Source organism: Danio rerio, chromosome 2 (genome assembly GCF_052040795.2).
Source record: "Danio rerio strain M-AB ecotype USA chromosome 2, GRCz13ab, whole genome shotgun sequence".
NCBI classification, from domain to species: Eukaryota; Metazoa; Chordata; class Actinopteri; order Cypriniformes; family Danionidae; genus Danio; species Danio rerio.
This window is the reverse complement of record NC_141022.1, coordinates 18,832,402-18,849,781: the sequence shown is the minus strand read 5'-3', so window position 1 is coordinate 18,849,781 and position 17,380 is coordinate 18,832,402. Positions and strand designations below refer to the sequence as shown.

General features: G+C 33.5%; 2 protein-coding genes across 4 annotated transcripts in view; one reads left to right on the top strand and one right to left on the bottom strand.

The window, feature by feature from the left end:
* Nucleotides 1-1,273: 1,273 nt before the first annotated feature.
* On the bottom strand, nucleotides 1,274-12,791 carry selenoj (selenoprotein J). The gene is made up of 10 exons (NM_001193469.1): nucleotides 12,656-12,791; nucleotides 12,442-12,508; nucleotides 9,182-9,358; nucleotides 8,995-9,093; nucleotides 7,651-7,743; nucleotides 7,340-7,496; nucleotides 4,311-4,426; nucleotides 4,081-4,158; nucleotides 2,289-2,428; nucleotides 1,274-1,618 (listed from the first exon to the last, which is right to left on the bottom strand). The coding sequence occupies exons 2-10, from the start codon at nucleotides 12,506-12,508 to the stop codon at nucleotides 1,517-1,519; spliced, it is 1,029 nt and encodes a 342-aa protein (NP_001180398.1). The 5' UTR covers nucleotides 12,656-12,791; the 3' UTR covers nucleotides 1,274-1,516.
* A 607-nt stretch (nucleotides 12,792-13,398) lies between these two features.
* The window catches only part of vav3b (vav guanine nucleotide exchange factor 3b), a 167,174-nt gene continuing 163,192 nt past the window's right edge, over nucleotides 13,399-17,380 (top strand). The window contains exons 1-2 of one of the 3 annotated variants that reach the window (XM_087239615.1): nucleotides 13,626-13,755; nucleotides 14,093-14,701. In XM_087239615.1, coding sequence (XP_087095741.1) covers nucleotides 14,498-14,701 — 204 coding nt within the window. In that variant the 5' untranslated portion in view covers nucleotides 13,626-13,755; nucleotides 14,093-14,497. Of the gene's footprint in view, nucleotides 14,702-17,380 lie in introns of all 3 variants that reach the window. The other 2 variants (XM_087239616.1, NM_001126393.1) reach the window with 2 other exon arrangements.

The window sequence follows — 17,380 nt, the reverse complement described above, 5'->3', positions numbered from 1 at the left end:
TTGGATAAGGGTCAGCTAAATGTAAATGTAATGCCACAAGCATCATTTGAGGTGTCCCTAATTACAAAAAAGTTAGCTGTTTTGTAAGTTGTTATCAAATCAAGATGAAAGTGTTAATTCTGCATGGGTTACAGAGTAGTTAATTCTGAATTTTGCAAGAATGTCTGGTATGTAGTTTTATTGACACATTTATTAGGAGAGTACAGAGACATTACTGCCAACATGACATTTTTCACTGTCTGGAAGTGTTTTAGATCCAGTATTATTCAGCATGTGTTACAGCAGTGTGATTTCCTACAAAGTGAATGTGTTTAACTGACACCTGCAGTTCAGATCAGTGTCCTATTAAAATTGTATGGCATTATAAAAAAGAATCAGACAATGACTACTTCTGACTGTTGAGAAGCTGAAGTCTAGTATCATGTCAAGTTATAAAGATAAATTATTGTAAAACTGAAGAAAATCTGCAAAACAAAGAAACTCAAAATATTTGAGAACTCATTTAAATGGGCATTAAAGTTTAGAGAAAATATTTAGTGAGTACAAATAATTACTCTGAATACACAATGAATGATTTTTAATCATTCATTTTCTTTTCGGCTTAGTCCCTTTATTAATCTGGGGTCGCCACAGCATATGAACCGCCAACCTATCCTAACCTAACCTATATACAAAGCCCAGCATTGTTTTATGCAGTGGATGCCCTTCCAGCTGCAACCAAGTACTGGGAAACATTATACACACTCATACACTATGAACAATTCTGGCTTACCCAGTTCACCTATACCATGTTTTTGGACTTGTGGGGGAAACCGGAGCACCTGAAGGAAACCCACACGAACACGGGGAGAACATGCAAACTCCACACAGAAATGCGAACTGACCCAGCTGGGGCTCGAGCCAGCGACCTTCTTGCAGTGAGGCATCAGCACAACCCACTGCACCACCGCGCCACCCCCATTTTTAATAATTTGAATAATAGTAATTACAATGTAATGATCATGTTTATAAGTTAAATTTGGATTTCACTTTAAATGTTTAACTACAACTTCAGAATTTCATCAGTTAATTTGCGTTAAACCAGTTAAATAATTTTTTATAATTGTTATTAGTCCCGCGAATGATCAATTGTTTTTAATGTTTGACTGAAGTTTTTAAAATGGCCAATCAATCGTGCTATCAGAAAGAAGAGTTTGCTAGGTATCTGTTAAGTAGCTAAGCTTATTTTACCCTTTAATACTGTATAATAAAACAAATAAGACCAAAAAAAAAAACGTTTTCATCAAGCAGAAGTTTAATGCCAAAAGGAATTCCATTTTCCGCATGTCATGCTGTGTTTCAATAAAACAAAAGGATCAGTTTTAACCTCAAAATATTTCACATTAAAACTTTCATGAACTGTTTTATCTAAATCACAACAGTCACAGAAGACGATCTGCAGGCAATATTCATAAAAATGTGTATAATCCCATATTCTTTAGATAGCATCCACTTATTACCTGAACATAAAAACAAGCTAAATCTGTTGGAGAGCAACCACTTTTCTGGAAAGATCTAATAAAGTGTTGCATCTCAATGTCTTGCTTTTCCAGGAAGCTGGGATTCCTTCAAGTCCAACCTGAAAACATACATCACAGTATTAAAGACCTTACAAAACCTACAAAATAGGGCTGCATGATATTGAAAAAATCTGATATTGTGTTATTTTATTTTCTGCGATACATATTGCGATTTCAAAAAATAGCGTGAATAGATCTATTGGATGGTTTTCTGGGGAGTCTAACAGTATTTAGCTACAGAAATTAAACAATCACAATGCAAAAAAAAAAAGCTTTTCTTACTTTGTCTTGCTTCTACTTCAAATTAAAAAAAAAATTCTTAGAGCAAGTAAAAATATTGTTTAGTTTTCACTATCAGAAGAAATAAGTGGAAATTAAGAGTTTTTCCCTAAAACATGCAAAAATGATCTGCCAGTGGGGGAAGTGAAACAATCTTGTTTTCACTTTGACCTGTGGATATTTGGACTAGAAACAAGACCAAAATTCTAAGTAAGAAAAACTTTTTTTGCATACAATTCTGCAGCTCCTGATCAACTATAATTCAGACTCCACATTGCATATCTTTGCGATGTGTCTATTGCGGATGTGCACATAGCAATATCGAAGCTGAAACAATATATTGTGCAGCCCTACAACAAAGTCTGAATTGATCCTTGATTACTCATAAACTACTTTGCATTATGGATAGTACAATGTCAAACAGATAAGAAGGTTGTTATTTTGAATTACCTGAGCTCCGATGCAGGCGCCAATGAAGGAGCTCCTGCTACAGGTGCACCCGCCACAGCTCATAGTGTCCCGGACAGCCTGCTCATAGCTGCTGGCTGTCAGAACCCCATGCAGAGCTGCTTGGAATGCACCAGGCAAACCTGAAAGATGCGATACAGCCGTTTAAATACCCATGCCATGACTAGGCCCACATGGAATCTGTATGCAGAATTCCACAGATTTTTAGCCCATCATTGATTCTATTTATTTACTTGTTTAAGTGTGTGTAAATTTATGTCATTATTTATGTTTTAAATTAATTTTAGTAATATTACTCACTAATATGAAAATATTTATATGATTTATGTACAATACAGTTTGTAATATAATATTTTCTGTCTTTTAGTAGAGATATTATTTGAGAGACTTTAATTTTTTTAACCAATAAAGTGAATCTAATTGAATTTGCATTGTAAACATTAAATAAACGTTAAAAAGGTATTACTTTTTATTTTATTTATTAAGTTTTGTGTTATGATACTCCTAAAATCATTCCACAGATTTTTAGCAAGATTCTGCGCAGAAATATCAAAAAATTCCACAGATTCTGTCTGACCCCAGTCATGGCTAACAGTCAAACTCAAAACTGAATTTAAAGGTGCAGGAGAGTTTACTGACAGTTGAGGTGACCCTTCCTGCAGAGTTGAACTCAAACCCTAATCAAACACACTACAGCTTTCTAGTATGCCTAAAAGCCTTGATTAGCTGATTCAGATCTATTTTTTTTAATCTAGATTTATCTTTATTATCTTTATAAATCAGGCTGACTTGGCTTACAAATTGTTTAACACCAGCTACATAGTATAGAAATTGACATATTTAGACTGGTTCTCAACGCTGGTCCCGAAGTACCCCCAGACAGGGCCCAAAACCACATTACGCCACACCTGCCAATCGCCACTGAGTTGAGATCATTTACCGGCCATATAAAATATTCTGGGAAAGAAAATGTCTTTTAATCAATCATATGTCATTAATTAATAAATGAAATTAAAATTATATTAAACATAATTTAAATAATATATTTAAAAATATATTCATATAAAAATATAAAATGTTTAAAATAAATGTATATCAACACAGGACAGTAAACAATTTCATGATGATAATAATTTTTTAAAAAATATGATATTATTAATAACAATAATAAAGTTCTTATTATTAACATTATTACTATAAAACAACAGGAGCAAATGCACTATTTTTAAGCAAACCACGCAGTTTCAAGCAAATGAAAACACTGCTATTTTAATGAACTGATCATGTAAAAAGATCGCAGTGCTGTGCAACAGATTATATATCATGTTTCAGGCATAGCGAGAATCATATTATTACTTCTAACCTGGCATTTGGAGCTTGGTGAATGTAATTTTAAGCTCTGCCCCCAGCACTGCACATTTTCATCATCTGCTTCCAAAAGCTGGAAAATACTGCCTTGCTGGATCCATTGTGAGATAGGAAGGCATCCTAATCCAGCCCCACTTCCTGTCTCCTGAAAGACTTTCATCTGATTGATTTTTTTAAGACGTCATAGCTACCTTTGATATCCCACAATCCTGTGCTTTCCATTCCTGACAGTTGTGCTAAAAATAAACATGATGCCTGAAAGCTGTGCTTTGTGGCCATTTTCAGTGTACATTTTTGAGCAACTGTTTCCTTTTTATGTCAGTTCTTGCCAGAAGTTAATATTGTAGACTAGTAGTGATTAAATCTTCCCTTCGTTCATCACTAAAGCTAACCCGAAGTAACTAACCTCAGGTATTTGGAAACACAGCTGGAATGAGCTCTTTAGGTTTCTTGTTCAGATTGTCCTTCACTTGATGAATGTGTCCTAAATTAGAAAATGAAAACATAAATAATTATATTGTGTATATTGTGTGACATGTATCCAAAAATGGCACAACTAAAATGCAGGGGCAAATGATATATTCTGCCTTTTGTAATGTAGAGTATAGCTCACAATATTAGTAAAACAATTTATACCAATTACAGCTTTGTCCAGCTCCTGAGGGTTTTTTCTCTCCGGGTCACTGAGTTGTTTCAACACTGCATCCAGAGCTTTGGGATCAGGGCCATTCAGGATGAAATGCTCCAAAAACCTAAACAAAATCAGAAGAAAGTCATAAGAACTGTGACAAAAACAAAGAAATCGATTCTGCATCAATTTTGTGACTTTCAAAATGAATCGTTATTTAGGCCTGAATTGATTGAGATTAGTTTTAAGGAGCAGATGACACTTTAGATTAGTTTTTAAACTGTGCACTCAAAGTGAGTATGTGGGTCATGTATGTTGGCTTTTATGTCATGAGAATTCATGTAAACAGCTCACTATAAACACTCTTGAATTTCACTTAAACCTTTCCTAACTTTATTAATGATTATTTTAGGTTCAATTGGTATTTGTAAGGAATTGGATGCAGAGTATGGCTGTTTGTAAAGCATAGAGCAGGCTGGTAGCCACTGGTGGTTCAGGTGGTTACAAAAGACCCACCCCTCACTAACATGAGCTCATTTGTACTATTTTGACTGCTATGCCATCATAAAGAGTGAGAGTAACCCATTGAAAAGACCAAGCAGAATCCTCTGTTGGCTGTCGTTTCGGTGTGACTTCAGCTAATCAGTTTTTGCCAATGCTAACAAATATTTTTCAACATCCAGCAGTGCAAGCGAATATACAATCTGACATAAGAGAAGTCATCTTTTGCTACTGTATTGTTTTAAAATAGAGATAACCTTTTACAAGTAACTTTTATTCTAAATGTTGGACTTAATAAAAAGCTTTGAAAAAGATCACCAAAAAGTGGACCATACAAGATTGGCAAAAAATTTGGAAGCTCTCTATTATTATTATTATTATTATTATTATTATTATTATTATGTTTTAATAATTTTTTTATTGAAATAGCCAAATTGAGGAAAATTAAATGATTTTTTTAATGAATAAGGATGAATACAAAATAATTTTGTATTTTAAAAATAAGTACTTTTTTTTTTTTTTACATTTCTTTATTCTAAATCTTTAGGAAATATATTTGGCACATCAAAAAGTGTGGTTATGATGACCACCCGACAAGCTAATTCAGCTGAAAGTAGTTCTTAAAATGCAGAATTTAAATCTCATAATTAAATGGAAAATAACTGCAAAAAAGTCCACTTTTTGAGAAAAAAGAACCACCCTATTCACCAGGCTGGCTATAGGCCTGTACAGTGCCATCTGCTGTTAAAAACTACACTCAAAGTCGATTCAAGAGAGTAGTGATGCATTTTTAAAGAGCCAATGTAATGGGTTTTAGAAATTACCTTCCATGCAGTGGAAAAAATGAATCGCTAAACGAATCGTAAGGGAGTCAATGGGAAAATTAGGTAAAAACTATTGCACATTAAAAAACATGAAAATGTGTTTTAACATTACTTGCATATAGGCTGGTTGTTGGAGAATTCAAAAACCAAAATATGACCTTTTATAATGCATACTAGGGGCTCTTTAAAATTGCAGAATTGGTGCAGAAATTATGTTGAATGATTTTTTTTTTTCAAATCAAAAATTGTAATGTTGCAGCATTATTATGTTTCATCTATGCACCACATTATTTTAAAAATCTAAGTGCCTTAGTATTCCTAAATCACAATAAAAAATCCTCCTTGTGTATCAAAATTCATTCTTTACTCTGATAAAGATAACAGTGATCAAATCAATTCATGATAAGCAAAATTACACAACGCTTTTCATTTTTTTTTTCTAGTTTAAAAAGCAATTTCACATTATATTCACTACCTTGAGTATAAAGGCTCCTACACACCAGGATGCTTTTCATTTGCGTTTATCGTCAGCGTTTTTTAAGATGTTTTTCTGCATTCAAACCCAAGCGATTTTCACTGGCGTCAAGCAGAAGAGTGCTCGTTTTTTTTATTTGACGTGCCGGGTTAAAAACCTTCTTCACCAATCACGTTGGTACTTTTGTTCACGTGGATGGAGCTGCTGAAGTTACAGTAAGCAGCACTTGGAGGCGCTTAAGCGCAAAACTCAATGCGAGCGCACATTGAAGAAGATGCCCAGAGGCGATATGAACATGAAACTGCTTATTGCTCTGTAAACAATAATCATTTCTTCATCGCTAAAGCTGGAGCTGCTACTTGAACCATCTATGCTTGTTCGAGTCAACAGTAAGGCTGCGTCCGAAACCGCCTACTACTCAGTAGGTACTGCATTTGAATTTAAACGTACTACACCGTTAGAAAAGTATGTTCTATACAGTATGAATGTGAAAAGTATGAATGGAATTTGGACATACTACATCCGCCATTTTGTCATGGTCACATGACCTACATGCGTCAGTTGCGTCGCCTCACTTCCATTCATGTATTCTCTCGCGGGGCATTATGGGATAGCGCAGCATGCATAGAATGCGGACTCCAGAATCTCGCTGGAAGTAGTAAGTCATCCGGGTACTTCTGGCATACTGATTTTCAAAATCTATGAATTCGCACATACTACTCAGCTCACATACTGATTTTAGCGTACTATATAGTATTCAAGTATGCGGTTTTGGACGCAGCCTAACTTTAACAAGTGTGTGAACTTCCTCTCTTCCTCTTCTTCTGTGTCACAAGCGGGTGAAGGAAGCTTAAAGTTGTGTAGCGCCATCTAACTTCAAGAAGTGATTTTGCATACTCTTCTGCTTGACGCCAGTGAAAATCGCTTGGGTTTGAATGCGGAAAAACGTCTCGTAAATCGCTGACGATAAACGCAAACGAAAAGCATCTCGGTATGTAGGAGCCTTGAGGCGTTGCTTTTAAAATGACGCTTTTGCACATGGCGTTTTGAGCGTTGGTGTGCACAATTACATTGACGCCCTTTATATAGTCACGAGGCGTTAAACGTTGACGGAAAACTTGAGCAAAAAACATCTCGTGTGCACGGGCCTTAACATTGGAAATTAAAAACATTTTTAAAAGTCTGTTTTACTGTAAGTACACGTCAAATCTCAAGGTGTCAGTGATATATTACTAACCTGGCAGCAGCGAGTGTTTCTGCTACACACAAGTCATTGTTTTGGGTGACACGGACTGCTTCTTCAACCTTCTCCAGCATCTCTGGCTTTCCAGCATAGCATGCCACAATCGGAGCCAGCTTTGTCACCCCATCTATTTGGGTATCAGTTTCACAACCTAAAAGGTACCACAATAAAACCATAATTCACATAAAATGCTTTGAGAAATTTACAGCTGAAAACATTAAACTACTTTAGCATTTATTTAAAACATTATCCAGTATTAACAATGTTTAAGATGCTTTTCTGGCTCACAACAGAACTGAGAGTACCTGTCTCCTCTTTGCCGGCATCCACATTTTTGATAAAGCCCTTAAGACTTGCATGTCTCCAGGGTCCCTCAATGGGTAACTGAGGCCTGGGAGCTGGAGAAAAAACAAGTCATAAATAATTTAAACAAATCATGGAAAATATGAAAGTAAAAAATATATATATAAAAGTGAAACAATGTGAAAGCATAGTTAGGGCTGGGCAATTAATCGGAAAGTAACCGCAAATCGAAATTCAGACCCCCATAATCGATCTACATTGTCCAATTCAATGTTTTCGATTACTTTCCCTTCCACGTGTGGACCTACTATGTTAAGCCTTCATTTATTCTTCTGCAGCCACATCTGATCTCTGGTCAAGTAGGACATTAGATTGACGACTACATTGACGATAATTGGAAGCTGTGCCAGAGATTCCTTGTGACAGCATATTATCTAATACATTTAAATTATTATTTACGTTAAAATATTTGTTCACAGAAGATGCAAGAAATACACTGTTTAAATATTATTTACAGGATATACAAAAGTTATGTCATTTAGATGATATGCTGCTTGTTTTTCACTTTTAATATGATTTTGTTTCCAAAAGTGAAAGTTGTTTATTTTCTCTTTTTTATAAAAATAAAAGTGACTATTTATTTTAGGCAATGTGTGTTATAACTAAAGTTGTTCAATAACGATGTTCAATAAATAATCATAGTGTTTGTTTCCTTTAATTACTTTAAAATCAACTAATGCACCATTGAAAAATCTCTTACTTGTATTATGTGAGCATATTTACTGTACAAAACCTGTCAGTAACTATGAGGGCAAACATTATATAAATAAATAAAATAATTGTTCATTAATCGTAATCTATCTTAAATGTTCAATTAATCGAGATTTTGATTTTAGGCCATATTGGCCAGCCCAAGTTATTATTGTTTACCTAAACAATTTTTGCAACTTTTTTAATTCAATAGTGTATTCAATAGTATACTCAAAGTAGGAATCTTAATAATATGAAACTAGTTCCTAACTGTAAAAAGTATTTGAAGCACTAAAATTAACTGGAAAAAACTACATCAATCAAACACACTATGGAAGAGAAATTAACCTGAATAGTAATATAAGGGAAAATACAGAAGCACACAATTCTGAATGATAATAAAATACTGTAGACTGAATTAATAGATGTATATTCAGCTTTGAATCACCTAATATGAATAAATTTCATATTTAAAATATAATTTAAATCTAATTTCACAAAGTAACTGTTTTTAATCAAACAAATGCAAAATACATTGATGCTATATAATGTTTGCAAACTTTTGACTAATAAAGAAAAAGCTTTATTTTATCAACCTCCTTTGTCTCTGTAAGGATCATTGACTGGTGTGTCATATTCAGATCCTGGCCCAAAGAACTTGTAGGTGCGCTGCTTAAAATCCTCCACATTCAGACCTTTTGAATAAACAAAAACAACAGAATGATCAACATCCCATCCATATAACACAGTGATAAACATACCAGTCTGTTTTGTGTTTGTCACCTCCACACTCAGACAGTGACTCCAGGAGAATGAATGCTTGATCCCCGTAGCAGCTCTGCTGTCCAGTGTTCCTCCTGTAGAATGGGTTCGCAGACTCAGGACGAAATTCAGGCTGAGGGCTCTGAGAGAGTAAAACACTCAGCTTTGACAGGTCATACACCCAGTGGAGCGGCTGAGCTGCAGAACATTTAAGACAAACAAAATTCAGTCAGAAATGTTAGATTTTTTTGATTGTTTAATTACCACATTACAGTGTCCATGTTTGACACATTACCTGTTACCAAATACTAATAACTTGCTAAAAAAGTTTAAAAAACAAACTTAAATGTTGGCCTGAGAAAGCTTAGCCTGAAAGTTTAAAATCTTGAAGTATTTAGTTAAATGCATTGTAAAAGCTTTGTGTGAATGCTTTAATTTATATATATATATATATATATATATATATATATATATATATATATATATATATATATATATATATATATATATATATATATATACATATATATATATATATATATATATATATATATATATATATATATATATATATATATATATATATATATATATATATATATATATATATATATATATATATATATATATAAATACATACACACACACACACACACACACACACACACACACACACGCACACACACACAAAATTGCTTCTGTCAATTTTTTTAATCTATCCTATTTGATTTACCAAAGTCACACAAGTGGCAATTTCACATCTGTCACATCCATAACAACACATTTTCCTCATAAATGTGAAAATATTAAATTAAATAAAAACAATAATTTTCGTTTAATAGAGATCCAACTTATATCCTTATGATTAGCATTGTTTCTTTGGGTTGTGCAGTTTAAGACAGAACTTCTACAAAGTATGCTGTATACTGTAAACCCACAGAATTTTTGTCACATCCATAACGCATGTTTATTTTCCTCATTTGAAGGACAAAACATGTTTACATATTGATATTTTTCTGATCCCGTAACTCTGTGGTCAGTTGTTCTGAAAAAATATAAACAAAAGTTTCAATATAATGCATATGCTTTCTATGCGAACTTGTGTTTTACTGCAAATGTCACACCCATAACGGTGGAATTGCTCTTGTATTTTCTTGATCGTCAATAGGCCTTTTTCACACTTCCTGGTTCCGGTAAGCGAAGCAGTGTACCACAACATCCGGTTTCAATGCGACGGAGCAAGAAAGAATGGCAGGGTCATCTCATCGCTGTGATTGCTGCGTTCCCAGCTGCTCCAACTCAAAAACGACACTCTTACTTTAATGACCACGATCTCCCGAAAGACGAAGGACAGGGAAAAGCATGGATGACAATATTAAAGGGGGTTGAATGCCGTTTCAAGTTATATGCGGGAGTACGTTCGTATGCTGTATGCACTTCAAAGCGGAGATTATCATGTTTTATTAAAGACTGGTGGTCTATGGTTTATTTTGATGAGTAATTATAATATAGACAAAACTCCAGTTAAGCTATCTGCCTTCCACAAACAAGTGCTCATCATGGTCATTAATCTATAAGCATGATTTATGCCTAAATTGTTGTTATTTTGGAATAATAGACAGTTCATACAAATGCAAATCTCTTTTTTTTAATTGGTTTGACAGCAAAATTATTTGTTTAGTCAGTTATATAATAAAGATGGTATACTTTTCTTACAATGAAGTCCTTTATTACAAAATCTTAATAACCCAGAAAGTTTTCAACTGTTATTGGTTCAATTCCTGCAGAGACATGTTATTCATTCATGTTATTTAGAGGTATTAATAAGACCATCCTTCTGATGCATTGTCTTTTGATATTACTAAATCTTATGTCGGCAAATTTTGTTTTACTAAATACCAAGAGTAATGATAGAGCTATTCATACTCTTTTCCAAAAAGAAATCATTACTGTACCTTATATTCAATTTTATTATATGTCTTTATTAAAGGGTGAATTGAAGAAAAGTGTGGCTGTTACCACAGAAATATCATGTTAGAAATAGAATTAAAGAAATGTCCTATAAACTCATCCACAAGTTTTATCCAGCAAAACATTGTTTGCAAAAATTTAAAAGTGGGATTGATGTAAATTGTATTTTTGTAACGAATATGAGGAGACAGTTTTACACTTATTTTGGCATCGTACATAGTCAGCTTATGGGGTGAGTTGCAAAATGTATTAATAACGATTCTTTTGTGTTCAAAACCTCTTTCATTATGGATAAATGTACATTTGGGCTTTACTTGATTATCCTAATCTAGAGGAAAATAGTTTTATTTATTTAATTTGCTTATGTTGTTAACAAAATTGTACATTCATAAATGTAAATTTACTAATATGAAACCAGATTTTAAGGTATTGATGACAAATATGCTTGTATAATACCAGGATCAACTCTCTAAACAAGAAACTCGACCCACTTTAAAATGTGTGAACTCTACAAATGTATTTCATTCATATTATTACATTTTGATTATTTGTATTTTATTCATTTATTTTATTTGTATTTTATTCATAATTACCTCCTCGTATGTACATTTTTGTATTGTAAAATGTTATTTTCTGTTCTTTAAATAAATAATAAAAATGAATATTATCCACGAGTAGGAGCTAACGTGTTTCCAGACTTGAGAAAACCTCACGAGCATTAAACAACCTGTAATGTATTAACCGATAGCAACTCGCCTGTATAGCTCTCGCCATTCACTATATCTGACTCTGAATAAAAAGGAAGGAGGGGGTTAGCACAGTTTACAGACGGGACTACTGACATTAAACTCATTCTGCTGGATGTTAAATAGCCAGGTTAATCTAGCTTACGAATGGCTTGAATGAGCAGATCTTATGTTGTTGGCTGTGCACCTTACTGGAACCTGATGTTGCAAACGGTAAGACACGTTTTCTGCACAAATTGTGCAAATCGGTATCATCTTTTAAATGCTGTTTTATTAAGGCAGTTTTACACATTCAACGAACAACATCTTCCTGTCCAAATTATGGCAAAGTTGACCGTGAGAAAGTCATCCGCTGTCCCGAGGCTGTCATGTCTCTGCGACTCCTAGCGAACCCGGAAATATCGATACACTGCTTCGAAGGGCGCTTCCGGTGTTCAAATCCGCTGTGAAAAAGGTCTATACTCAGGGGTTAAGTAAATACACAGTTGTCTGTACTGCAACAATAGATAATGACTATAAACACATTTAGCAAGTATTTTTGTAGTATGCGTGAGTAATGCAAACCTGCAGCATCGGCAACAGCTGATCCAATAATCGCTCCGATAGCCCTGTTAGAAAGGGCAAGAGCCATCTGTGACGGTGAGATAAATAAAAACACGTCTTTAACACGAACCAAATAATTCTAACAATGCTGCTGTACACGTCACGTTAAATAGCAGGAAACGTGTACTGTCGAAGTCTGTAGTGTAGTGGCTAATACAACTTAAAATACAATCACCTTGAAATCCTATATTTTTCGACCAGCGGAGTCTGAAGTTGGCAATTTACACAACATATTCAATGTGAAAGTGTTGTGTTATGGAACTGGATTTCCAGTGCGTGCTGGTTGGACGGAATTCACCACGTGATAATAAACGCATGAGAGCACGTGCACTGCTGTATTTGTATGCTTGTAAAATCAACAGTTTTTAAATAATTTTCAAATATATAAACAACAAATGATTGAATAAACATTATTTAAAAAAAAAAACGACATATTGTATAATTGCTGTTCGCCGATTTATTAATTTAGATAGGAAAACAAATGTTATAGATATGTTATAGATATGTTATTGAATGATCATTAGTGCAGGCAATAAAAATGTATTACTAGTTTAAATCAAATCAAACAATGTATAAATGTAAAATCGAATAAACTAGTATCACATATTAGAATAATATTTTTATATTTTTGCATTAAACATTTTTTAATTAAATTTTAGACCATTTTAATCCGGTCTATTGCTTTCTTTTATACTAATATATTTACTTAATCAAATAATTGATTATTTTCATTTTTTTTTATTTTCGTATTTATTTCTTTATTTATTTCTTTATTTCTTTATTAATTAATTTATTTATTTATTCTCAGAATTTCCAGTGGGGGTCCCTAGACCCCAGTTTGGTAAAACCCTTGGGAAGATCCTGCTTTATTATCCCATATTTATTTATTTGAATGATTTTTTTTATTTATTTATGTCATTAATGTTTATCTATTTATATTCCTAATTTGCAGTGGGGGTCCCCAGACCCCAGTCTGAAAAAGAACTGCTATCTGCCAAATTGTCCCTTAATTAATAGCTCTGTTTTTTGTTCTTTATGCTGTTCTTTATTCTACCCATTATCTTCAGGCTTTACAAATAGCAAAAATAAAACTGTTATTTATTGGTAAAAATAAATACATATGTCATTTAAAATATGTAAAAGCTGATTTGCATCAGATCGGAACCAACGGAAAAGGATGGCTTTTAATATTCACGAGGCAGACTTTCGTGATTGGAGGATCTTTTTAGTTGATTTATTTATTTACACGTGAATTATTTATGAATGTCTTTGCATGTAAGCATTTATTTGCAACACATATACATACAATATACACACACGGGTGGCTATGTATTTATATTCATAACAATCCTAAATGTTTGGCATTGTTTGTCTACGAAATCATTGTTTACACATCTATCAATTTATATGCACAGATGTAGGCAAAGCATATTCATTTTGTAGGTTTAACGTTATTTGTTAATAAAATTACACTACTCTACTGACCAAAAAGTTTGTTCGCAAAACTCACCTCAGCTTCATTTGTCTGATGCAAACTTTACATTGATTTGGTTTAAATGTAGAGATCGAAAATATTTAAAATATGTAAAAACAAATAGTTTATTTGCATCAGATCGAAACCAACAGAAAAGGATGGCATGGATTTTAATATTCATGAGGAAGACTTTTGTGATTGGAAGATCAACCACGCAACGTAATCAATACCTAATTAATATTCATAAGACTTCGCCGAAGATCAGAGGCACGTCGCACGACTCATTTATTATAAACCGTTGCCATAGTAGAATACGTAACTCAGCTGATGGGGATTTGTAGTCCCGCTAGACCACGGATAAACCAAACTAGTACACACGAGCTACGGCTTTGTCAACTTCAAGCGCGAGCTCAGAAAGAAAAAAAGACGGATGCCAAATATCACGCAAGGTGCGCGCTTCCCTTCGCGTGTTTCTACATCAAGCTTCCTTTGACGGAGTCTAATTTTCATAAAAGTTGTTCATTTTAATTTAACACCTGCATTATGGAGTACTGGAGGCAGTGCAGTCTGTGGCTGATCAATTGTAAAGTTTTGCCCCGGAATCATCGGGTCACGGCGGACTCGGCGCAGGTTTTTGATTTGGCCCAAACTCTTCGGGATGGGGTGCTTCTGTGCCAGCTGCTGAACAATCTCAGACCAGACACCATTAACCTGAAGGAGATCAATCTCAGACCACAGATGTCACAGGTGAATGCAGACAGCATATAATGCTTTATTATTACTAACTGTAATAACGTCCTTGCTATTATTCTAACCTACTGACATAACTTGTGACTTATCCCCCATTGGATTACTCTGCAGTATGAATATTTTTTTCCATATCTATCATTAAACTTGTTTTACAGGGTGTCTGCGGGGTATTACTAGTTGATAAATCAATTTAGAGAAATTTAAGGCCCTTTAAAAGTCTTAAATGCTGTTACAAGGTATTAAATTTTTCATCAGTTTTGATTATACAGTTATAAGGTTAATCACAGTTGTTTGCTAAAGTTTGACATTTTGGCATGCTGTTTAGTTTATGAAATTGATAAAATCTTGCTGTACTTGATGTCACACTGCTTTTTTTACTGCAGTAATGAAGGCAGAACAATTAATTCTGCGTTCTATAGACGAAAGTATATGAATAATGTTTTAGTTTAGGATCAGTTTCTTACAATCCATTTTTAATGAATATATTTAAAATTTTGCCAAAACCGGTTCAGACAAAGTGACGATGAGCTCTTATTATGTTCGAAAGGAGTGATAAAAAGGTCTTAAAAGGTATTGAATTTTACTCTCTAATTCCTGTATATACCCTGTTTTAACTTGCTCATTATTATGCAAGTAAGTTTACTTAACCTAACCCTCTTGTGCGAATGACTATCATGTTTTTGCAATGATTTACAGAAAATACCCAGTAAAATTGCATTCAGTAACAATGGTTTATATATACAAAGACATTTTAAAGGCATTTTTAGAAAAAGAGTAAATTTGATGACATTAACATTGCCACTAAGCCTCCGCTATAGTTTTACCCACATTCGTCTGGAAGTTTTTAATACATTTTTTTTTTGTTAAAATTGAATGTTATGCATTTTAATATGTACATGATAGAGTTTCATTTTTACATAAATATGTCTGTTAAGTTGAATTAAATATGACAACTATTGAACATTTACAGTATTTAACAGTAGTCAACATATGAAGTGGATCTCAAAAGTTCATAAAAGTTATCGTAATAAGCCTTACTTTGATTTTGTTCACTACTTTAATTAGCTAAATAAACAATAATTTTACTGTAAAATCTACTGTAAAAATGTCCAAACTGTAAAATGAAAGGAAAGCTTTATTAAATGAGAGCTGTGTTTCAGAATTAAAGATTAAATTGATCAATCATTTATTAATCAGTATTTAAACATAAATTAATGAATAGAAATAAATGAGTTTTCTTTTTTGATCATGAAGCTCAGCGTGATTTTTTCAGTGTCTTTTTCTATGTTTGTGGTTTTTAGATTATTAATGACTAAAATCTCTACAAACTCCATTATCATAAAATAAAAAAGGCTGAAAAACTATAACATAAACTGTTCCATTAAAAAGTAACCGAACAGCACCAGAATGTTATAAGGCTTCATAGTACTAGCCAGTGTCTTCATAGCACACAAGTGGTCCCAGTTCCAGCGTGTCGGACAAAGGGCTCAGTGGTAGATCCACACAGCTCTCTTTGTAAAACTTAATCATTCAGTCAGTCTGCAAAACTAGGCAAACACTGAGCTAATGAAACATCAATTTTTAAACGTACATGGTGTCTTGGTATGGACCCAAAAGTCATCCAGATGAATGTTCCGTCTGATTCGCTGCTGTGTAAGCAAGTGTTTAGGGCTGAGACGTCTCAGGCAGTTTGCCCAGGCCCTAAACAACTCTTCCCAGATGCCCCTGCTTCGCTCCAGCGACCAGATAAAATCCAACTTTGATCTGACTGATTTTTAAACTCAAAAATCCACCCTTCTGGATTGACGAGACACGGTTAGTCTCCATCAGACAGCGGAAGAAAGCGATTTTTAGAAACATCCCTTGAGACATTCCTGACACTTATCTGACTCATGCAAAAAAGGCTTTTTTTGATGAGTGTGCTTTTTGTGCTTTGGGATTAGCTCACATTTGCTTAAGTTTTATTCAGTTTCTGCTGTCATTGCAACATCATAACCTAAAAGCAAAATCTCATGTCATTTTCTGCGTTAAAGTTTTGCTCTTTAAAAGAAGTTGAAAATTAGTCAACCGCACCAATTAGGCAATAGAGACCGTTTGTGATTTATTTGTAAATCTCCTTTCCTCATCTACTGAAGGAAAAGCTGTTAGACTTAATGAGTCCACTAATTTGTTTTCCAAATTTCCACAGACGATCTCTGTGATATGACTTAAGTACTTTTGTCCTGGCTATACATTCCCATTTTCAACTATTTGTTCTTTTTCCAAAAAGCTCTTCCATTTCAAATCCCATTACATATACATTCTTTAATATTACTTTAATCTTGATTCAAAAATTTTTTTATCATGGTTTACAGAAGACAGCTAAAATGTCATGTAACTTATTTGCCAAAAAATATGTAATTCAAACAAAGACTCAATTTAATTATCACAGTACAGCCTGTAATAATTAGCTTATAATTATGTAAGGTATGATACAATTTAGAATAACCGCTTGATTGTTATATATTTGAAGTGCTGGTCAGAATAATGATGTTGTTTCATTTCAACCTAAGCGTATCTGTTACACTCAAAAATGACGTTTGCTGTTTGTTTAAACTGCTTGATTAAAATAAGCTGAATCAACACAATTAAACAACTTAACTGTTTTATTGATGTTTAATCCACTTACATTTGTAA